Source organism: Pyxicephalus adspersus, chromosome 11, assembly GCF_032062135.1.
Source record: "Pyxicephalus adspersus chromosome 11, UCB_Pads_2.0, whole genome shotgun sequence".
Classification (NCBI taxonomy): Eukaryota; Metazoa; Chordata; class Amphibia; order Anura; family Pyxicephalidae; genus Pyxicephalus; species Pyxicephalus adspersus.
In genome coordinates, this window is record NC_092868.1 from 24,771,899 (window position 1) to 24,797,105 (window position 25,207).

At 37.8% G+C, this 25,207-nt stretch overlaps 1 protein-coding gene across 5 annotated transcripts in view; it reads right to left on the reverse strand.

The window, feature by feature from the left end:
* The window catches only part of RIC8A (RIC8 guanine nucleotide exchange factor A), a 39,742-nt gene extending 17,068 nt beyond the window's left edge, over positions 1-22,674 (reverse strand). For 2 of the 5 annotated variants that reach the window (XM_072427133.1, XM_072427132.1), the window contains exons 1-5: positions 22,494-22,674; positions 14,261-14,308; positions 13,030-13,047; positions 5,579-5,671; positions 3,565-4,179 (exon numbers count right to left, since the gene is read on the reverse strand). In XM_072427133.1, coding sequence (XP_072283234.1) covers positions 3,565-4,179; positions 5,579-5,671; positions 13,030-13,047; positions 14,261-14,308; positions 22,494-22,577 — 858 coding nt within the window. In that variant the 5' untranslated portion in view covers positions 22,578-22,674. The remainder of the gene's footprint in view (positions 1-3,564; positions 4,180-5,578; positions 5,672-13,029; positions 13,048-14,260; positions 14,309-22,493) is intronic. The other 3 variants (XM_072427134.1, XM_072427135.1, XM_072427136.1) reach the window with 3 other exon arrangements.
* Positions 22,675-25,207: the final 2,533 nt, after the last annotated feature.

Genomic DNA, 25,207 nt, shown 5'->3' on the forward strand with positions numbered 1-25,207 from the left:
CCCAATCCAGAAAATCACCAGAGGGATCTGCCATGGTAAACAGAGTGGGAGCAGCAGATAAAACCACTTAGTAATCTTTTCAATGCAGTTAGTACTTTCTTGGTATTGAAGGTTTTAGCTTCATTACTGTATTCAACAATTACAAAATGAGCACACCAGAATTACAAGAAATGTATGATACATAAACAACCCAGCAGTGAGAACTTTTAGTAATATTTGTCTGTTCCGAAGAACTCTGGTGAAAACATCTTACATCTTAGTTGAAATTCAAGAAGATAAAAAGAAACAAGTGTCTGAAATATAGGCTTTGGGTGGACTTACACTTCAATGTGGAACTAAGCCGGGGAAATCAATATTGACAAATTTAACATAAAAAGTATTCCTTTGGCGTCACTGGTTTGCGATAGTTGGTGCTCTGACTAAGAGAATCAAACGCTGTGACTAATCATTATGAAATGACGCCATCTTCTGTTATGACAGCCAGCAGGCAGCAGAAGAATACAGTTTGAGAAAGACGCAAGACGTCATCCAAGTAATCACAGACAATCTGCTCTTTACTGGACGTTACCCTGGTGTAAAAATCAAGCCATGCAGCAAAGCATATGATGTTTTCATTCAATCAATTCAAACTCCAATAGCAGGTTTAAAAACAGTTGGTGGCTGTGTGGAACTTAATTTTGACATGCTTTCTGTGAATAGGAGGTATCAATCTAGTTGTTAATCAAGTGCTAGGGAAGCATGGTGCCTATAACTCTGGCCTTGCAGGTTTGAATCTCAGCCATGATATTATTTGCATGGAGTTTGTAAATTTTCCCTGGGTTTGCATGGGATTCCTCTGAACTCCTATTTCTTCCCCCACAAAAATATGGGTTAACTGGCTTTCCCTGATTGAACTTAAACTGCATACAAACTTTACATTTTTGTCACAGGAAACAATCTTTCTTGAATACTTCCAGTGACAGTAGAAGGAATGACTACAGATAGTACTGTTCATTTCCATGGAAAGGGGAGGACAAGCAAGAGCCATGGACTAGTTACCAGTATTACACGTGGTTGTCCTGAAGCTTTAAGTGTTTACTGGTCTTTTATTATGGATAGAGTAAAAAAAATAATTTTAGTCAGGTATATACTAAATATTTTATATAAATACATTGTAGTCTTCTATTAAGCCAGTATGGAGACCCTAGTTATATTTCATTGTTTACAGAAATAACGCATTCCTTTTTTTAGATGGTTCAATAAAAAGATTAATTAAGAGACATCTGTCTGGAAAGAAACCATTTTTGATTTGTCACTAAACCGCAGTAACCTGTATGTATACAAAGATTACAGTAGGCGAGATTTAAAATATGCCAATTTTGCTGCTTGCCCCAGGAACAGGAAGTGAGAGTAAAACTCTACTAAACAAGAAAATGTCCTGTAAAGACAGTTGTTCCCAGAGCACCTGTACCAATGGAGAGATTACGCCTCTACTCAAGCTGGAAACCATCAAAAAATGTTGCCTTTCCTCTCGCTTTTTATTTTGGCGACAATACGCAACAGGGGAAATAAAAAGGTTGCATTTTTCCTGTAAATTGCAGACAGCAAAACAAAGTTAGCTGGGGTTCTAAGTCTTACCCAAAATCCAATACATATTGTGAAACAGAATAACAAATTCCAATATGTAATCATTTGATCTGTGTTTCTAATCGGACATCAGAGTAACCATTCCCTTGAAGCCCAAAGTAGGACCTATGTGCATTTTTCACAGCAAGTGAAAGCACTACGGAAACCTGAAAGCTTTTCAATAAATAAAATGATCCTATTATACATACTTTAACAAGCTCTGCTGGAATGTTGTTATGCTGGTGTTTGTTACATGTTACAGTTACCTCCTCTTATGTTCCATCCTCTGGATTATGTCATTTAGCCTATATCTAGACAGCAGTGTTTCTTCTTTAGTTGTTCGAATGCAATAATGGGACAGCAATAATGGGACAACATACAGCTATAATATTTAAACATATTAACATATTAACTTTTTTCATTTAGTACAATGATAAGTATTATTGTTAATTTCCACACACCACCAAGTAAGGTAAATTGACTTTGATCATTCTACAGAATCTTGCAGCAGATATAAGTATGACTGCTGAAAGTAAACTTGCACCAAAAGATATGTCAAGCAATCTCTAACTTACTTTAGACAGTAGACAACTTTAAAACTTTAGAAAGAACAGCTAGTTCCCTGGTCCCCCACTAATTACTGGTTAACATGACCACCTTAAACACATAACGGCTACTTAAGTAAAACTAAACTATTCATTTAAAAGAAAATTTCACTGAAATAAAAAAATAAATAATTAAATTAAAACATTTATATTTTGGATTTACATAATCAAGCACCAACGGTAAGCAGAAAAACTGTAAATTCAGGATTTATGTTTACACACTGGCAAAGATGGGGGGGGGGGGGGGGGGGTGCAACGTTTTTTGTTAGTAAATATTATCATGAATAGTTGGAACAAAGATCACCTTGATAGAATACGGTTGTGGGAATTTTTAGGGGGGGAAAAAAAGGACCCCAGTCTCAGCTAAGAAGGGGAAACTTTTGGATAAGTGCCGCCCAAAATACCTTTCCTAATGGAAATGCATGTCTTGCCCTTTCACCGGCTTATTAACTAAAATTACTAAACTGTGCCAGTGGGTGACATATGAAAAAGGGACCATCTGACCAGAACTGCCAGCTGTGAACTATTGGGATACACCAGAATATTTTGGCACTAAGCAACTGTTATAACAGAACACTGGAGAAGACAGGCAAAGCAGAACTTGTTAGTACATCTAACTTCTGTCCGATTCAATATCTATTTTTGTGTGTTTAACTCTGCTTTAACCTACAGGTCAGACAGAAACCTAAAACCTGCTAGCCAAACTCTTCTATTCTGATGCTATCATTACCACTGCCATCATTTCTCTTCCTAATGCCTGGTTCTCTCAATTAAGTTAAAAATGAGGTTGAGTGCTATAGAATAAATTACTAATATATTGTGTAATAATGATGAGATAGCAAACATAAAATTTAAAAAATAATGATTACAACTAATTACCACTCTAATACATTAATGTATTGCTTCCTTTGTATTTTAGTTTTCTCTACAGTTAAAACAAGATTTTCAAAAATTTGACAGTAAACGCGAAGGAAAAATTAAAAGAATCAGGAACAGGGGTAACAGAGTCTGATACCAGAACCCTAATCTCTGGAGACCTATAGGGCCTACACAGCCATACCATATTTTAGGAAATGTAGTGGGCATGTTAACTGAAGGCAAAGTTAAAGGTTTTAAAAGCCAATTTCTTACCAGGTACACCTTGGAATAAATAATAATAATAAAATAGATATAATAAATAATAATAATTGAAAATCTATCATAAATAAAAACAGCAATTGCTTAGATTCTACCAGACCTCTTTAATTTAGAAACCAAAAATCTGTTTAGTCACTAAAGGTATTAGCATTTTCATTGTTCAACCACATTTTTTATTCTGGAAACATCATCAAAACTACAGTATAGCACAACTCACCTCATCAACTTCCCTACGGCTAATATCAAAGGTGATGTTGAAGAGGGTCTTCAGTATCTCCATCACCCTCTCAGTCTCCTCTTTGCCAAGTGGTGGAGCAAGACGATCTGTTACTACCTCGTAGATATCTGCCCACTTCAGAGCAAGGGTGCTTTCCAGTGCATCAGTGAGGAGACTAACACCCCTCAATTCCCGAGCCAGCTGTCTTCTTACATCTACCCTTAATGCTGTGAGGAGGAAGAGAAGCCGTAGATCAAAAAATCTACTTTCATGGGACAACCTGGTCTCATTGTAGAGCTTGAGACGGCGAGCTAGGCCACAGACCAGCCGCAACTCCTTGGCCACTTCCTGGGCCTCGATGCTATTATAGACAATGTTACACAGAGCCTTCAAAGCTTCCACAACGCTCTCACTGTCTGGCATGCGAGGCACCTCTGTCTCATCAGAGTAGTCCAACCCTGCGTACTGTGCCAGGATCTGCATGGCTGAGTGGCTGGTAAAGGGAGACAATCCATACTTGTCCCGTGAAAGAATTCGGATAGTTTCGAGACAGACAACTTGACAAGATGGCTGAAGATCACGTTCCAGGAACTTAATCACCAACTCTCCAAGTTTCTAGACATAACCAAAAGCAAAGTTAGCAAAATGGGAATAAAATCAAATTAGACATCCTAACCGCATTTCTGTTTTTGTTAGCGGACATTTCTCTACTGAGAAAAAAAAGAAATCCTATGGGTTGTATGCAGAAGCAGAATATGACCAAAAGCACAAGTTTTAAATTCATATAAATGCATTATCAGATATATTATTTATTTTTTTATTATTATATATTATTTATATTTAGGCAGCTACTAATTGCTCCACTGTAGAACTGTGGAAACAGTAAAAGTAAAAAGTCTCCTCTTGATAAATCTGTTTCAGACCTGTGCAAATTTGTCTCAAATGGCTGCCCAAGATTACAAGCGTTCAGAGTCATACAAAAAAGTTGCATATATATTGTTAACTGAGAATCAACCTAATTTGTGTAATTTGCCACTAATTTCCTTGACAAAGTCCAAAAAGATCGCTCTATATATTTTACTAGCCATATTCATTCTGCTAACACTGCTACGTCTTGTAAAGGCACTCTGGAAGTAAGGTCCAAAACCCACTAATCAGAATATTTTACTATAGGGACCTGTAGGAGGAATTTCCAACCTTTTGTATGATTGTAACTCATATGTAATGCCAGATAATGCAGAATTCTTATATAGGGTTCAAGTAAGCAGAACCTTACTAAAGCTGTGGAAACTACCCTCATTTTCTGTGTGACCTTGATTTGGCCTAGCTATGGGATAGTCAGGCACCAAATGTGGTGTGACAGAGGGGGTATCACTTATACACGAAAAACAAGGAAATGAGGTATATATATATATATATATATGGTAATCCATTACAAATAAATTTGCTCCCAACAAATATCTGATTAATATTGGTAATGCACATTGTTTGTTCCATATGCATTAGGGAGATTTCCTTAACAACTGTTAGCATATGGGACCATTCCTTGCAGTTTACACCTTCAACCGTTCTATGCTGGTTATCATTGTAAACATTAGGGATCACTAACATTGGCTGCTGTTTGTAAGCACCGCACATCTGCTTTACTGGTTGAGGGGGGAACAACAATAACCTGGTAAACAATCAATAATGAGGAGATATAAATTGTATACACTAGTCATTCACACAATATCCATTGAATGACCAGAATAAGCCTGTTTATTTTAACTAGTGCAAAAAAACCACAGGTTCCTTTTAAGTATTGTCACCAACCCTTGTTACATACTTTACCAACCCTGAAAAGTTTTATCCTTTACAAGTCAAAAAAATTTTAAACCGTAACTAAACCCTCCAGCCACCTTCTCAATAAGTGAGAAATTCGTTTTGATGGATGTAGGCTTCTATAATAAAAACACTATAGTTTCCTGGTGACCTGTATATTCATTGTGCCCCTTGGGCTTTTATATCATCTCACCTGTCGCTGTTTAAACTCCGGATCATCAGAGCAATCTGAGTCATAGTCTGAGTCTGATTTGGGGACCCAGTCTCGGAATTTCTTTTTCCTAAACTACAAGGGGTTGAAAATTAATGGGGATCACAAAACAAAGTAGACCTCATAATTTGATAGTAACAGAGGGAACTAGATATACCGCTGTACCTACTGTCTGAGCAACAGACACAGCTGGAACCTAAACTGGATGTAATTGCAAAGCAATCTGTAAATGCACTAGAAGCAGCAGGGTAAGCTAACATTGTAATTAACATCAAGGAGGATACACAAGTCTTTTTTGGTAACATGGTACAGAAAATTATTAAACTTTCCCCATTCTGTTCAGAAATGTAAAACAAAAATGGGTACAGATAAATTAAACTTTATCTACACCGAGCCAGTTATGTTAAAGTGGACCTAAATTCAATGTTTTGACAACCCTTTTATATAAAGTAAACATTTTCTTTTTTTTTTTTGCTAAGTGCAACAACAAGATGGGTGAAGAGCCTCCCCTAACTGTCTTGATCGCCGCAAGACTGGATGAGAGCGCAGAGCCTCCCGGGATACCTACATCACACATCCTGGGAGGCTTCCTCTGCGCATGCCCGATCATGAAGAGGCATTTTCCTTCACTAAGAGGAAAGGGATGCCAATCTCAATCATGTGTAGAGCAAGATAAGGGAGGAAGAAAAAGATCGAAGATCCAGTGCGATTGAGGGATCTGTAGGATTAAAGGTAAGTGTGACTTTTTTTTTTTTTAGGTTTAGTTCCACTTTAATGTTCTCTTGCCACAAGGTTAACATTTGAAGCCTGGTGCCCCTATAACTCATAAAACACTGCTGCTTAAGTCAATTTCATGCCATTTGTACAGAGAAGGGTTTTACGCAGGTTCCATATATGCTGTAATATGTGGTCCCTTACTATGTTTCCCCTTGTTATTATACATTCCCGTCTTTTTTCTTTATTTGTTGTGATAATATTTGTATACCAAATATGTAAAAAAAAAAAATAAATAAATAAAAAACAACGCTGCTGTAGGTATAACAATTTAATCAAATACCTGTTACCCCACATAGGGTAGTTGCTCCTGATATTGTGGTTCCCCTCCCAATGTATTAGACTTTAGAGAAACTACAGCATGCAGTCGGGGGCAAATATTCTACACATAAAAGAAACATATGCTAAAGTAGATTAATCGCAAAGCAGTGGCTTAACACACAGACTGCTGAAAAAATAAGTATATTCTCTATTCTTTTAAAGGTTCTTTTGTTTTTGTTTTGTTATTAGGAATAACCTTTTGTTAACAGGTTCACTAATAAAAATTATGGAACCGGTTAAATATAGGGTCATGTGGGATTTTCTGCTAGGCAAAATGTTCACCTGCCATACGCATCATAACTGAAGGTAAAATTACCTGTCTGCTGTACTGATTTTGCATGCACAGGACATTTGGTGGGTCATTAGGGAGACTGTGAGATGCCAGAATAAAAATTGGTGGGGCAGGATGGAACCTATTGGAAAAAAGCCATGTGAGAGAAGAACTCTGCACTCTTAATTATATGCATAGAGAAACAACTAGTAGGTGTGGGCTCTGTAGTCATAAAGTAACGCTTTGAAGAAAAAAAAATCAAACACTCTGGCCCACATAGTGGATAAATCCTACTTTGGCACCCATTGCAGATGTGGTGCAGACGAGAATGCTAGAGTAATTGCCAGCATCACTGGGAAGTTCATCCTATCCCTAGATGTATCCCCCCCTCTCTATGGTCTCATTATTTATCATCAAGTGATCCCCCAATGATCCCATCAATATTATCCAGTGATCAGAGGCAGGAATGGGTAGACTTAGGTTAATAAACTCCTATTAGGCAGCCAAACTCAAGGTATAGGTCAACCTTAATGGGATTTATTTCAACTATATTCGTCTCACATTCTGACTGCCTTATCCACCATGTTTACCCATTTGTGTTCCCCTCCAATTTTCATCTGATTGTGTATGGTACGTCTCACATTGTAGATGAACTTATTGCACCAACTTAAATCCCCCCATAGAATTATCTGTTCACTATCCCTTTGTTCCAGTTGAATGCTCATTGATACCACAGGTCAACATGTCATTTTCACCAGATAAAATTTTATGTATAGTATTTTTGATGCGGATTTCAAATCTGTGTTCAGTTTTTCTCTAGCACGTCTAGTTTTGTGATGCAGCTAATTATAAATTGTGTGGAATTCGTTATAAATAGCTTTACCATACTACAACATTTAACAACAGTTTTCTTTTTTTAAGGTTAGAGACCGCACTAACTGCGATTGATTTCATTTGTCATCATGCCCAGAAAAGAGCTCCACATCTCATCTGTACTAGTTGTTTCAAACAGACTGCGTGACTTGCTAAATCGGGGTAAAGCAGCAATGCCATTTGCAATCCAAATGGTGTGGAGAGAACCGCAAAACCATCTAATAGACTGCTATTTTTGCAGAGTCCACAAAAGTGGATTCTCCGGTAAAACTAAGCACAGAGTTGTATATCCCAGCCTTGATTCTGCAATTAGGCCTGTTCCCCATGATGATTCATTGCCAGTTCCTGTACCGCCACATGATGGACTTGCTTCTGTAGAAGGTGATGGGAATGCGCTGGAGTTGCAGCCAGTTACAACCCCGAATCATCTGATCCTTACTACTTGGCCGATGAAGATTCAGAACCAGAGACCTTTACACTAGCAAAGCTGAATGATCTCGTTCGTGATCTAAATCTCTCCAAAGACAAAGCAGAACTTCTTGCTTCAAGGCTTAAACAGAAGTACTTTCAACAACGTTCTTCACTAGTAATGGCTCACTGTGCTACTGTCATAATATAAATGCACTCTTTACCAGTTTGTCACAAGAGCATGTTCTATCTGAATGGCGTATCTTCATTGATTCCTCTAAAAGAAGCTTGACAGTAGTCTTACTGCATAATGGTAATTCCAAACTAAGTTTACCGATTGCCCATTCTATTAACCTAAAGGAGTCCCAATGACAACATGAAGTTACTACTTGAAGCAATCCAGTATAAAACACACCAGTGGAACATCTATGGGGATCCAAAGGTTATTGGCTTGCTGATAAGAATGCAAGGAGGATTCACAAAATATTGCCGTTTCCTATGCCTGTGGGACAGCCGATCTACGGGAGACCATTATGTCAAGCGTGATAGGCTATCAAGAGATACCTGTAAGCCCGGAACAAGCAGTGCCAAGTTTCTGCCTCTAATTGATCCGCATAAAATATTCTGCACCTCTCCATATCAGGTTAGGCTTAATGAAGAACCTTGTAAAGGCCATAGGTAAATCTGTTTCCAAACATAAGCACAGCAAAAATGAAGGCAGGGATATTTATAGGGCCACAGATCATGTCTGTTTTGCAGGATGATGTTTTCAAACAATCTCTCTCAGCAGCTGAGCTAGAAGCTTGGGATGCATTCAAGTGGCTGTGTGAAAACTTCCTGGGCAACCATAAGTCTCCTACATACAAGGAAGGAGTTCAGAATCTGCTTGATTCATACCAGAAACTGGGTTGTCGCATGGCATTAAAAATACATTTCTTGCAATCAAATCTAGAATTTTTCGCGGAAAATCTTGGTATGGTGAGTGACGAACAAGGAGAATGTTTTTACCAGGACATTCAGGTAATGGAGCATTGCTACCAAGGTTTTTGGAATGAAAGTATGATGGCTGACTACTGCTGGATGCTGTACTGCGACAATCCAGACAAAGGGTACACAAGAAAATCATACTCTAAGCATTTCTGAAGAAACAATGGTACCTGACTGACACTGTTCAGTAGATCTATTTCACAGTGTGCCTTATTTTACTTAACATAACTGTACATGTTAGGGAAAAACTGTTTAATTTTCCTGGCTCCCACAGAAACCTGCCTTTCCTTCTCAGACTTTGCTTCTGCTGCTACTGCTCTCTCCTATGGGGGCCTGCACTTCACACATACCCCCAGACCTGGCATCAATAGAGTAGAGTAGAGTAGATGGTGGTGTGGGCCTCATTCTCTACCCTAACTGTACATACAGAGTCTATTCTACCCCACCCACTCTCATTTCACCTTCAGCCTATTCACCGCTCTCTTAGCCTTGCGCTACCCCCATCCTGCTAACCTGGACCCTGGCACATGAATCACACCAAACATCTACAAAAGACTGTTCGTGCAGCTGAGTGCAAGTGGAGGACTCAGCACTGACTACAACACTTTAGCACCAAACTCACTGTTGCCAAACAAAATTATTTTTTCTGCTGTCATTTCCTCTAAAGCTTCCAACCCATGTAGCCTCTTCGCAACAATTGAGACCCTCCTAAACCCCACACCTGCTCCCCCCACTACCACATTCTCTGCCCAAGACATAGCCATCTACTTTTGGGATAAAATTGACAAAATCAGGCATGATCTCTCTGCTCACCGTGCCACTCCAACCATATCCAACCCTTCCAACTGTAATTTATCACTGACCCCCCTCAGCCCTGTTACTCTTCATCTACATCTACCTGTCCACTTGACCCAATTCCCTCTGATCTACTTTGTGCCCATTCCTCCACCCTAGCCCCAGCCCTAACCAACTATTCAACCTCTCCCTTTCTACGGGTATCCACCCCTCCACTCTCAAACATGCTAATATTCTCCCTATCCTAAGGAAACCCTTTCTAGACCCCTCCAACTTTTCCCTCCTCCTTCTCCTTGATCTTTCCTCTGCTTTTGACACTGTTGATCGCCCCCTTCTAATCCAAATCATGCGCTCCATTGGTATCAGTGACACTGCTCTCTCTTGGTTCACTTCCTACCTGCCTGATCGTTCCTTTCAAGTTTATTTCAATGGCAATTCCTCGTCTTCTACTCTTCTCCCTGTTGGTGTTCCCCAAGGGTCAGTCCTTGGTTCGGTTCTCTTTCTTCTGTAAACCTCCCCTCTGTTCCTTTACAGTACCATCTGTATGCAGATGACACTCAAATCTGTCCACCACAGACTTGTCTACCCCAGTCCTGGATAAGGTCTCATGCTGCCTATGAAGAGATGGCTGAAAGATTTTTGAAACTCAACCTGCATAAAACTGAACTAATCACCTTCCCCCCTCACATTCCAAATCTCCCCCTGACATACATCTAACTGTTAACAACACTGTTATTCGTCCATCCCCTCAGGCACTTGTCTTGGCGTCATCTACGATTGTGCGCTCCCATTTTCCCCTAGTATTCAGAACATTTCCAGGTCCTGTCACTTTCACCTGTGCAACATCTCTAAAATCCACCCCTACCTGTCCTCAGAGACCACCAAACTCCTTGTACATGCTCTCATCATCTCTCATCTGGACTACTGTAACCTCCTCCTCTCTGGTAATCCACTAACCCGACTCTCTCCTTTACAATCTATTATGAATGCTGCAGCCAGACTCATCCATTCTTTTTTGTAGTTCTCTTCATTGTCTTCCTTTTCACCTTATAATCAAATTTAAGCTCTTGTGCTTTGCCTTTAAATCCCTCCAAAGTCCCACTTACCTTTCTGACCTGGAAAAAAAAATACTCTGCTAGCTGCTCTCTTCAGTCCTCCAATAACCTACTACTGACTTCCTCACTCATAACCTCATCACACACACGGGTCCAAGACTTTTATAGAGCTGCCCCCACTCTCTGTAATGGTCTTCCTCATCCTAGTCGGCTTGCTCCCACTTTCTGCTGGGTCCTCTACTCCTCCTGTGTCACTGTCTGTCATTTGCAACCCCTATTTATTGTACAGCGCTGCATAAAATGTTGGTGCTATATAAATCCTGTTTATTACTAATAACTATTTAAACCCTATACCCTTTTAAACCCTAAAACTATTTAAACTGTATTATTACATTCCTTAGTGGAGTAGATAAATGTTCTCAGCAACAGCAACCACAGCTTGTGGCTCTGACTGTTAAAATCTTTAGCTGACGCACACCTAGCATTCCCAGGGGGTCTAAAAGTCAACCAGCTGAATCCCCGGGATGAAAGTGATGAAGCTGCTTCGTGATCACCGAGGATCTAGAGATACAAACAATCCTGTCCTTACATAACACTATGATGTATCTGAACACTCATTTACTGTGCAACACAGTAACATCCCACACTCAATATTTTTTGTTTGTAAACATTGTTGCCAAATAAATAGCAAATACAGCAGAATATGTCTTAAATTGCTAAATAATACAGAATGTAGTTAACGAAAATAATAACATATTACATTACTTCCTTTTAATGTCAGGTTATTTTCCAAATAATTGCATGATTATTTTAATAATAACTAGGATGGCACTAGGCAGACGATAACTGAAGTCATGCTTCTTGGAGAATGACTGTGTCTAATGAAAGGGAAGGGGATTTACATTGGTTGTATCGCAGAGAAGGTGACATTTTCACAGTTGAGATCCCCAAGAGGTCACATTCTGTAGGATCCGCCTTGCGTTATCTAACTATTAAAATAGAACTGTATCATGGGTAAATCAGACACTCCTCCATACATGGAAATTTCAGGTATTTTCCTTGGTCTGCTGATGTCATGAAGTGGCAATGAAAAGAAGAAGAAAAGGTAAGAATGAAGTAAACCTATGCCTAATTTACAAGAAACTAGTATTGACAAGAAGAGGTCTGTTTATTGGACTTCAATACTTCCTGAGCTACTAACCAGGTATAATAATACAGAACATGAAAGCATGAATTGGGAGTTGTTTATCTGAATATCTGCTACATTCCAAGTCTTAAAAAGCAAAACTCAAAACTTGAGTAGGACAAGCAGGCTAGAACTAAAGGGCCTCCGTACCACTAAAAAAAAAGATAACAGAATAAATGTAAAAAGTAGGCCTCTAGGTTAGATAGGTGGAGCATAACATGGTAAACCCAACAGGAAAGCAGGAGGACAGGCAAAGTTTAGCCTCTTAGATGAAGGCATCATTAGAGTAACAAGCTTTAAAGCTCCCAGGTCAACTTGAAATGTTGCACAGTATTTCCAGGGAGTCTATTTACAAAGCAGCAAATCTGACATTCAGTAAAACTTTGTAGGTGAAAAATCTACCAGGTGCATGTGTTTTAAATAACAATGAGCACAAAATGTTTGCTAAGGCAGATACACATCTTTAAAAATATACCCCTAGGTATCTTCATCTCATTTGTATTACTGACTAGCCATTTTGCAACAGCCACAGATTTAGATTTTCCACAAATCTCCAAACCTGGATTGAGGTGCATGCAACTGGATCTTTGCAGTCTGATAGGGGGCCAGGTATGATATAATCATCCAATCCCCAAAACAGAGGAATCAGGCAATCATTGTATAACTATTGGTAGCTATACAGCTTCACTCTACAATAAAAGTCATAGCATAGCTCTAAGAAAGGCTGCTATCTACATCTAAAGCTCTCATAGCTTTTCATTACCTCTTCCAGTTCCTGGCGCTGCAAGCCAAAGAGAAAAAATCATGGGCAGGAAATGAACAGGTCAGAGAAATTGGGAATTCATGTACAAGTATTTTACTAGTGAAAATCTTTATACTTGTCTAAACAGAATGAGAACATTATTCCAGAGTATGTCTAGTAAAAACATACAACCATACCAAATTACATCAATCCTTGAGAGATGGACAGAGGGATTTTAAATCAGGCAAATTATGGGGAGTTAAAGGTATGTTCAGATAATGCTAGAAGAGGGTTAATTCCCTGACAGATTTAAGCTCATCCGCTGACATTTTACAGACAGAAAATAAAACAATTTCTAGAGCAACAAAGACAGAAATATATATTTTTTAAATTAAGTAGCAAAAAGCTTCCTAATTTATTAATATTGTCTATGTACTTGTTGCAGAACTTTCCTCAATTCCTGTCTGGTAAAACTGCTGTCAGAAGGAACAAAAAGTAACGGTAAACCTTTCTAATGGAAATCTCTTATAAAGAAGTAAAAAAACAATTAGAAATTTGATCCTTCCACACTTGACTAAGCAAAACATGTTTAGTTTAACATACACTTTGACTGCCCATACAAGGAGACATAGATTGATAAGACAACAAACAATATGCAGAGAGTAGTACACACAAGAAACCAAATTCTTCTGCTCATTTAACTTTCTGGATTTAAAATCTACTATTGCATATGACATTTTGCACTGCCTTAATGAATAAGTCTTAAAATAAATATATCACAGGGACAGCCACAGTGGGCTTTTTTTATTAAAATTTGAATATTCATTTGATATTGGGAAACAGGCACCTCCTATAATCCCTAATTGTAGCACTGATACACTCACAATGTTGCTTAAAACATTTGGACATGTTTGACCCCAGTTGCATGATACAGACCAGGATGTTCTGGGCATCAGAGAGGATACTCTTTACCTACATCTATGTATGCACAATGAATGTGTTTATGAATGCAATGTTCATCACAGAGAATCTACAGCCAACTCCTAGAATTTTTTATATTGATCAACCATGGCTGCATATGATGCTTATAACAACCACAAACATTTGCCTTTGTCAGATGAAAGCTTAGAAAATGAAAAATGGGAAGAAGCGGCTTTGTTTCTATCAAACACAGCTTCCCTTAGAAAGCCCAACACAGTGGTTAGAATTCTGGTGTTGGAGACAATAATACAATGTAAAAAAATATACTGACCTTACGCTGCTCTCTTTGCTCTGCATTGAAGAAAAAACACTGGGAATTCTGCAAAAGAACATAAATTTTTGTTAAATCAATGATTATTTGGGTATATGCTATGTACACAAGGACACAGATCAGTTGCTTCTAATATTTTTCTGTGCATCTGTATCTGGCTGTCCTATTCCCTTTCAATTTGCAAAACATACTAGCAGGTTAAATCCCCCGAACCGACCCACCCACTCCTTTCCTCAACTAGATGCAGATCTATATTTACCTGAATTGGACAACCACAGCCTGCAGGAGTTTTTATGCCTTTAGCTAAAGTATTCTTTCCCATAGTCATTTGTGTACAGCAGCATCCAATAGATATATGGGTCAGGTTTAAAACAACCACTGTATAGGTAATTTGCCCCATAAAAGTCTTAGGTGTTCTACTGTACTACCATAACATTTTGTCCAATGAAGCCACTTGCCATGAGAACTTTTGCAGAATGTAATTGTCCGATTTGGGCAAGTATACATCAGGGTGAGGGTGCTGCTAGCTTTTTTATCTGAAGTTGCTTTTTAAAGCCACATTCACCTTGGCAATTTTTAATACTATATCCAAAAATACATTGAAAGCAGATTTTTTTTTAAATTAGGGTGAATAATGGTGTTCATTTAACCTACCTAATTTCTTTTAGCACTACTGAAACAGCAACAGCATCATTTCAACATTAAATGTACTAAAAACATTGTATGTATTAATTCACAAAGATTTTCTGCATAGTTTATTAACCCTAAAAAGTGAAGATTTGTAGCAGAAAATCTTCGTGAGACCCTTCCACACACAGAGTAAGTGTCCTTGCCTTCAGCATGCTAGTAGGGGACAGCCTTTTGGCTATGCTTCCCACACAGGCAGAAAACCACTGCCATAAGCACAGTGTCGTGATTTATCTCCCTGGGGAGCATTTACAAATTGTGACAAACAATTTTAATTACAGAAGTGATGTAAGTGGAAGACTCTGCACTGCAGTACAGACCTGTAGAGACAGGCAGCTCAGGCCCGACAACCTCCAGGGGACCCACTGACACAAAAGAATTGTTACCAAGGTTAGCCATTTAAAATAAGGCTGATCTCAAGTACTTTCCCCAGACCAAACAAGTGTGCAAGGTAAAGTCCAAATTTGTAATTTTTGGATATACGATTATCTTATTGGATATACATGGAGAAAGTGAGGAAAAAACTTCCTAAAGGTGGGAACCTAACAAAAAAATTCTACAATTCATGAATACAAAAACTCAGTGATGTAAAACATAACAAAAAGCTGAGATGAGCTGTTGAAAGAGGGACCTAACATCTTCTGTTGTGAAGTTCTTTAATTAATATATTGCTCCATGGTTCCTGCAACTACTGAGGTCAGTCAGGGCTCGTTTGAAGATCCTTTAATGTTTGTAAAAAGCATGTACATTTTTAAATGTACATAACTTTGTCATGGGATAACTTGAAAGCACAAATCCAATATAAACATTAAAACTTAAAAAAATATATATAGCAAATACACCAAATACACCAGTGGGGAAAGCTAATCTTCAGTTGAAGAAACCACACAAAGATATGTAACATAGATTAAAAACATCATTATTACCCATTGTCAAATCAAGTTAGGACAGCAAAATGATAACAATGGCTCCTTCTGGTGATAGCAGAATCTCAATATCAATGCACCTAGACAGGTTACCAATTCTGCTCAGAAACATCTGATGAAGTGAGCATCATGAAACACTAAAAGGGTGATCTAACCCTGCCATTGAATAATCAATAAATTCAAGCCTACCGTACTTTTTTTGTCAGTGTTTATTACAAATATCAATAACTGCTACATGCTCTAACCCTAACAGTACTTTGAGGTGTCCCCTTTGCAAAACATTCTCTCCGCTTCGTTCAGTAGCAACTGTGAAATTTTAGATTTCCCTAACTTTCTTTTCACGTCGCCACAAAGGTCAATATAAAAAAAATGAATCTACCCTGTAATGGAAATGGGGAAAAAAACATGGATTCTTACCCTTCCTCATTTTACAAAATCAGAAAAATGTTTTAGTAGGGACTCCCAGGAGAAGAATACGCATATATTTATAGGGGTCAAGAAAATAATGAAGTACCATTAAACATTCTGAACTAGGTTACTGACAACAGATGGAGTTTGCAGTATCTGCAGATACTGTCTGTAGCTTGTGATTTTAATGGTGACCCAGAATAAAATAGTACTGAGCATAGCTGTCCCAAGCATGCAATTATATGTCTAAACAACAAACCAGAGTAAACAGCTAAAAGTGGTTGAATAAATTTATAAGCCCCAAAAGATTATGAGATATTCACAATGCCATAAATTATAGGAAAACATTGGAAGACACAACTACATTTTCTACACAGTGAAACAATGCTTCATCCGATAAATGCAAAGTCAAAGATGTTTTTTTTTTAGCAGCAACATCTATTTTCACACACTCATCTAGGCATGGATAAAGCACCACTACCCAACTAACAGCAATTTAATACCAACGCAAAGCATCTTGTTAGTTGGACATTGGACATGATGTATGAGGGTACATACCATTTAGGATAATGTAATTTTACCATAATTTGAAATTATGTAAACAGCCAAAAACAAAATGTACTGTATAGGGAGGAACTGAAGGAAGATGGCAACTCTTGATATTACATGTGTGTGTGAACAGAACACCTATACAATACAGCAAATGAAGGCCTAGTTTCTGCTCACTGCTTTCGGTACACTTTAAACATCCACATTTGAAGAGCTACGAACATATTTCTAAAGAGCCCTGCAAAAGCCTTCCATTAAAAGTAGCTATTCAGTCTCCTCTGCTTATCTTTAACAAGTATGTTTCTTTACTTTGTGCCAAGTTGAATTTCTGTATATCCTTATAGGTTCTTTTTATTATTTTAATTATAAAACCAGCCTCACCTCCGTTCAGTTGCCCAAGTTTCTCGACCCCTAAACTTTAGTGCCCAAGTTATTTTTTTTGGCATGATATTTATTTCTACCTTTAGTCCTGATGGCTATATTGGGTTACCATGGTAGTTTACTGCATGGTAGTTTAGTATACCGGTGTGTAATTGTATACATTATGTAAAGCCTAACATTGGTTTCCCATTTGCTCTGTTTTGGTCTGGTAAATATACAAATAAGGTGTTTTGTTATACCTATTCGATAAGTGCAAAACAATACCTATTCATTCTGACAGACAACTTTGCTCTCAATAAGGGCATGTTCAGACCTTAATTTTTTCAAGCTTTTTTTAAGTGTTTTTACAGTCTGCGAACAGGCTTTATCGAGCTTTAGGCTTTTACAAGCTTTTGTTCAGAAGCTCCATGTAGCTTCCAGGGTAGTTTAGCTGTCCAAATGTTTACAATGTCTTGCAAAGGCCTTTAAAATCCTGTACAAGCATTTTTTGTTTTTGTTTTTTCCCTGAAAACCTAGCTGTGCACAGTAGGCTTCCAGTTGCGTTTTTTGGAAGCAGGTCTGAACATACCCCAAGAGCAGCACTCATAATTTTTACCTTGGAACTACAAAGTAATACAAAGTAACATTATTGTTCATTTTATATTCATAGTTTAATTCACCTGCAGATCAAAGGAGTAAACCTAATTCAGCATATTATGTCTGTTAAAGCAAACTAACAATTAAAAAATAGGCTTTAAAAAAGTGTGTCCCAATATAACAACTTCCTTTCCCTAATTAGCTAAAACTCCTTCTATTTTGTTGTTATTTTTCTGCAAATTTTTTTTGTATTTCTCCAGTTATTACTATTTAAATGTTTGCCCTTTTATGTGTTAATTTTATTTAGTGTTGTATAAAAAAAACAAAAAAAAAAACAAAAAGCACAACTGAAACTTAATAACTTTGCAATGATTCATTGCGGGATCAGGGTTTTCGCTCCATTTTAAAGAAGACAATTTAGAATGTAAAATGTATAAACTATTTGTCTACAGAACACACAGCATTATTTCTCTTTAACATGAGAAACAACATATGCATTACGTTATTTTAGGTAATGACAAATGTTTTGCTAAATAAACAGCAGAAATATAAAAAAGAAACTGTACAGGAGAGCTAATTGTGTGAGAGCTTAAGTGGTTAAATTGATAAAACATGGCAAATGTGTACATAATGCTAAGATATGCTGCACTTTTATGGACACTCTAAAATACACTTTGAGGCTAAATTCAATAAGTTAAAATGGAAAATATGAATACTCCTGATGCATTTTATGACTATAAAGTAATTACTTATAAAGTAATATTCACTGATAATGACCCACACTATGGTCAGCAACCACTATTACATACCAAATGATCACTACCACTCTCTTCTTACCCCATATGGACATACGTATGCATGCATTGGGTAACACATAAAAGGCTATATGTGTACTTGCATACATTTGTATCTATTTATGGGCACATTTATTGGTCATCTGATTTGAAGTAACTAACCAGTCACTCCCATGAATCTGATCTGATCATTAACTCTTTACCGAGATGATGTAGGGTAAACATATGTGTATTACTTGTATTCCCTTCTAGCCACTTTGATACTTAAATATCCATATTCCCTGAAGAAACAAGTGTAGGAAACGTGGGATTTCAGGTCTTTGTACCATTGTATCAATCTGTAATCATTGAATTTTTTTCCTACGGAACTCATACTCTGCATATGATTGACTGTACTGCATAAATTGTTCTTTATGGTTTTATGAGAAATAAAAAACTTTCCCAGCTTTTAAACTAAACTACTTGTACATTATTAACCATAAGGCCCCTCTTCAAGATTATCTGCAAAGGTTATTCATTTATTCTGCCATGGGATCTATTGGGGGTGCTTTTTCTGATTTCATTGTCAACTTCCTTTTAGTAGGTTGCCTTCTATGCTGGCTCTCTAAGCTTCGACATTTTCTGTGTTTCCTACCTGGAAAAAGTACACAGAAAAGAATAATAATCTGTATGCATGTTTTTTGTATAGCTTGGAAAGTCAAAGTTAAGAAGAACAATGGCCATCAAGCTTCCATGTTTCTCTTTCGACGTTTAACACCAAGCTATTGAATTTACTGCTGTGTCTACTGCTGGATCACATAACACATTTAAAATTGTTTACCTTTTCTTCACAAAAAAGATCTTTTGGATATTGTAGGCCACATGCCTAGCATGTGTTTTTGCCTGTTAATTTCTCTTTAATACAGAAAGCATTTGTTTCATCTTGGCTTTTTCTGTCTGCAGAGAAATGCCAATGTCTATAAATATACAAAAATGGGGATCTGGGCAAGGCAGACAAGCTATAATAACATCACAAAAGCACATCTTCTAATTGTTATTTTAAAGAATGCTGAGAAATTCTAAATTAGGTGGGCAATGCAAGACAGCAACTGTTAACTTTCAAGCTAAAACGGATTAAAGGCTCCCAGTATGTATACCCCACATAATTATGACAACTTTTATCATCATTTCAAGGAAATTATTCATATAGGAAAAACCTAAATCATAAGTCAGCTTAGCCATTGTAGCTCACTTCTTAATTAGGAAGGAAAAATTATTATTTATATTATTATATATTGACAAAGAAATGGAAATAATGACTTTGATTTAAAATTGGTTTACCAATTAAGCTCTAAAGCTACGTACACACTTCCAATTATTATCGTCGGAAAACGAACGACGAACGTTCCTGCACGATATATATGAACGATCGTATAGCACCGATCCTGCACATAGAGGTAACGACACGATCGTTCGTAGATATTGTACACACAATAGAGTGCTATACGATCGTTCATATATATCGTGCAGGAACGTTCGTCGTTCGTTTTCCGACGATAATAATTGGAAGTGTGTACGTAGCTTTAGTGCACTTGCAACAACAACAGAATTAAGTATTGTCTTTTTATTTTAACTAACAGCTACATTTTTAGGATAAAGATTTGGAATGCTTTACAAATTTTGTCAAATTCATGCAAATTTGTGAAGTGTTTAGTAATTTTGTAACTGTAAAATGTAACTCCTAGTGCAAATAAAAATATTAAAGACAGTACATAATTCCATTGTAACAATGATCCAAAGCATATGCGGTCACTAAAGGTCTGCCTTAAGCTTTAAAGAGGAACTAAAAGAAAGTTGCTATATGTCACACACAGGGATGTAATCCCGTACTAGAAGCTGCCATTGCCCTACTTTTGGAAGCACACATCTGTAGCATATGCAAAGTGATGTGCATGCCTCAGACTCAAAATCCATCTGAAAGGAAGGACTGGATGGATGCCTCAGGTAATAGCAGACACCCCAAAATGTTCCCTTAGCATATCACATAAAGTCGAGCAACAAGACTCTTGTTATCAAACATCTAAATAAAAAGAAAATATAAGAGATGCCTTTGCTAATTTTGTTTTTCAACACCTTGGTCCTGGCTAGGCTTCTGGTATAGTAAGTACACAGCCAAGTAAGTTTGCAAAGTCTGAGCTTGCAATGTACTTACGTATTTACTTTGGTTGCCAAAATAAGAAACCGTATGACTGCCCCAAAAGCAGCAACTTAAATTAAACAATTTAGGTCCCTTGTATGTCTATTGGTAGTTAGTCGTATTTAATTGGACTTGCTTTTGTAACATTGGGGGAAGTTTTGCAGCTTGGAAAGATGTGGATATGGATATGTCCCAAATATACATATTTCCTAGTTAAATGATAAATGGAACAAACTTTTCCCATCAGTCCACCTAACTATTTATCCAATCAGTCCAACTATTTACAATTGTTCATCTATTTCATCTATGTCCATCTATTTATTGCATTGATCTTTGCAAACACAAAACTGTTAGCTAGAGGTGTATGGCTACGTACACACGTGCAATATTTATCGTTGGAAAATTAACGATTAATGACAGATCAAAGATTATTCGCTATTATTTTGAACAATCGCATAGTGCAAGATTCTGTACATGCTAAAACGATACGACTGTTCAAATATAATCCACCAATAATGTACACACACTAGATACCATCGTTTGAACAATGCAAGAAGTGATGTGTACCAGATAAAGTGTACCGCAGGCCCATCCACGATCACTGAACGACCGTACATACGATAGCGAACAATAGTTGCCCAATCAGATCCGCCAGGATGGTCCTTCATTTCCAGGGACATTCCCTGTTTACCGTCATCATGGGCCTGTCGTTCACTTTTTTTGTTAACGATTATCGAACGACTAATCGTTAGTCGTTTGTATCCAATGATAAATATTGCACGTGGGTACATAGCCTAAAGCTACACAAATGCTAGATAAAAGTCACCTGAGACAAACAAATCATGACCATCTCAGGAGCATATCTTGCATGTGTACAGTGGCCCTACAACATCATTTAGCGATCTGTCATGGCATATTGATGAATGACTACCTGGGAATGACCACTGTAATTTAGTAGAGAGAAACATGCAGCGGGGTGCCTCCCCACTTTCTGATGTTGCTGGACATTTTTATGCAGTTATAAGAATGAAAACAAACTGCAATCTGTGTATACCTACCCCAAAATGTAGCAGCCTAAAATATTAACATAGCTGTAGCTTTAAAACTGGTGCCTAGAAAATGAGGATGAGACCTTTAATAAAGTTAACAGTTTGTATTCTTTTCTGTTTACAAGCCACAATTCCTGATTACACATGGTTACGCCTTCTCATGCGTTTTTGCATGCGGAATATGCGCTTGCTTTAGTGCTTTTTTTTTTTTCTGTGTCAGACAATATTATCAGAGGTTACTAGGGGAGGGGCTGGTTATTGAGCCTAAAATGCACATTACATGCAATTTCATGCACTGCCACCAAAATCGATAGGGTTTTCAATGCGAATTACTGCAATAAAAGAGATATTTTAGAAGACACAGTGCTTAGGTGTGATCTATCAGCAATAACTATGAGAAGGCTGTGCACGTGCATTAGTAATTGTTAGGATGTGAATGGGGGTTATAAGATTTGATAATTATTAGCTCCCTTTACAAATATTCTCAGCAGCTGTCAGCCAAACGCTGAACTGCTATAAAGAGAATGTAATTGCCAACACCCACATCCATCAATACAAAGTGCCTAGCAAAACATTTCTTTCTACTCATGCATGCAATGCCACCCTGTTACTGGGTATAGGGAATCACAGACAAGGCTCTTCCCATGCACTGAAATCCCCCAGCAATGGCACAGCTCCATCCCTTACCTCCTTATTATACTCTGTCAGTGCCTTCTGCACCAGCTCCTGCTCCCCAGTCTCCAGCCTGTCCAGGATGCCATCCATATCCATAGCTGGCAGAGGGGTGAGGTGCCCAGTGGTTGCCTTGCCCTGTGTGTAGCAGGAAGTGGACCCAGCAAAGCTGCTCTTCCTTCTGCTCACCACTGACACAGTGACGTCACCGGGGGCGGGGCCTGTGCCTGGGACTCCATCACATCGCAGGCAACGTGTCTGGATCTGAGGCAAAAGGGGATCAGCCTGACACAGCATGCTGATTGCTATAAATGCTTTATCTGGCTGATACAAATCCCTACACGATCATCATTGGCCAACACTATTAGGCTGATGGGGAATCAGAAATGTACAGCAGCAATAGCAGTGTTTCTACTGATGAGATATATTTGTGGTTATGTAAATGTTATATATTGCAGATTCACTTTTCTAGTGAAACTAAACCTGAAAAATAAAATTGTGTGCAGGCAGGTTCTATATGTCAGCAAGCCTAGGCGATTAGGAATTAAAGAGGAAGTAAACCCAAAAAGTGCCCAAAACAAAACAAATACACTAACCTTCAATCCCGCAGAACAGTCAATCGGTCCAGAGGTTTCTTCCATCGGATCCTACGTCGTCCCGGTATCTGTCTTCGGGTCGGCGCCCAAGGCGCTGCCATCTTCTCCTCTTCCAGGTTCTTCTTCCTATGTCACCCGATCTCACTGAGCATGCACAGAAGGAGCACCCAACAGCCTCCGGGGATGTGTGATGTAGGAGGCTTTGTGCTTGCTATGGTTCCTTTTAGGGTTGGTGCATGTGGGCTATAATGTCAAGTGTTTGGTACCTGTTTGAGAAGAATTTTGTTTGTTAAAAAGATGTTGATGATAAATCTGGGATAAATGCTACTTTGACATTTATCCATGTAGGGGAGGATAAAAAGGCCCAACCTGAATACTCAGGGCTGTGGACCCATTTTTGTTGTTATCTTAGTACTACTCTTCCTCTCACGGATGGCTGTTTTTTAGGAGTCTTGTGGATTGGTCAAGTACCTGGAAACGGCTTCCCACCAACTACTGTATATGCGAAATACCTCTGCTTTCTAGTGATGCTTTGTTGACCTTTTCTTGTTGGACACGATGCAGTATACCATTTTATACATTTTTTTTTTATACAATTGTTTCTTGCATTGTTATATATTTTTATATATTTTGTATGCTTTTCTACTTTGTATTGTCAATTTTCCAATGTTTTTACTGAACTGCCCCCCCCCCCCCATGGATATGTCTTACCCCTCCCCTTCTTTTCTACCCCTTCCCCCCTCCCCGATTGTTGTAAAACCTTTAAAAATAAAAAAAAAATGTAAAAAAAAAAAAATCTGGGATAAATGGATGGCAATAATGAGGCACCGGCATCTTCCCCTCTTCTTCTGGGTTCTTCTTCCTACGTCACCCGATGCAGGTGCGAGATCGGAATAAGGTAGCTAGGTTTGGTGTATTGCAAAGGATACATAGCCTGTGAAAAAAATGAAAACTGTATTAGTTTTCATTTTTAGTTTACATTTTGAAAATACCCTGTGATCCTCATCAAAATCCAATGTAACCTAAACTGAATTAGGCACAAAGTTTTACCCTTTGAATGCCCTTCCCCTCCCCAAGCATTTGTTTTATCTAGGGTATGATAAATATGGAGATAAACTCACCTTTGGTATTGTTAACCTTTATTTGTAAAGTGCCAACATAATACACATCTCTTATTTCTCTACCCTGCAGGCTTTTTCACCTTCATAAAATTCATAAAGCACATACAATATAGGACTGTCAGCCTTGCATTGCATGGGAACAACCCAGACATCAGAAAGAATTAGAGATGGTCAATAAGGAGAAATAATGGAGAAAATTAGGCTTATATATGAGTGCAAGCAACATCTTTTCCAACAAAAAGTGGGTACAAGAGGCTTTAATTACAACATTACGATGAATGTGCATTGCTATTGGTACACAATATAAAAAGGTATTTGTAAGTATAGCATATTGTACAAGCTTTAATACATCTTTGAATAAAAGATATAGGATCATTTATATGTCTCATCTGATAAATCTTTTTTGATATAGAAACCTTTGTTGGTCCCATACCTTTTTCTTTAAAAAGTGTTTTTGTTTTTTTTTAATCCCATCAAACGAGTTGAATGAATACCTTGTCAGGCTTTGGGATAAGAACAAGAGTGGATACAATGTGTAATATAAAAAGTTTTTACTAACTGATCACCCATAGCCTCAGAGAGTGCTATTCATATGTGCTATGTGTTAAAAAGTATTATGTATGTTTATGACATCATTAGCAAAGTAGATGGGGGTAGTAGAATGGCCATGTAGAATTTGTAGTGCTTCAGTTCACAGTCACAACAGCTGATCAAGGTGCTGACACTAGCAAAGTCTTCACCAATTCACAAAGAACTGACATGAAATGGATTCATTATATTATGACAGCATGATACGTTTATATTGTTTGCTGCTTTAGAAGATGCTTTATTACAGTCAAACCCAAATCATGTACAGGAAACAGCTGGTAGCATGTTACCTAAGTGCATGTGCCTGAATGCTTAAGTAGTGTAACCATAAAATGGAAATGTAGCATATGGAAATAAAGCTCAACTACAGGAGCAATAAAAGGGTCAGCCTACTCATAAATGTTTATTTTTTGTTTTTTTACCT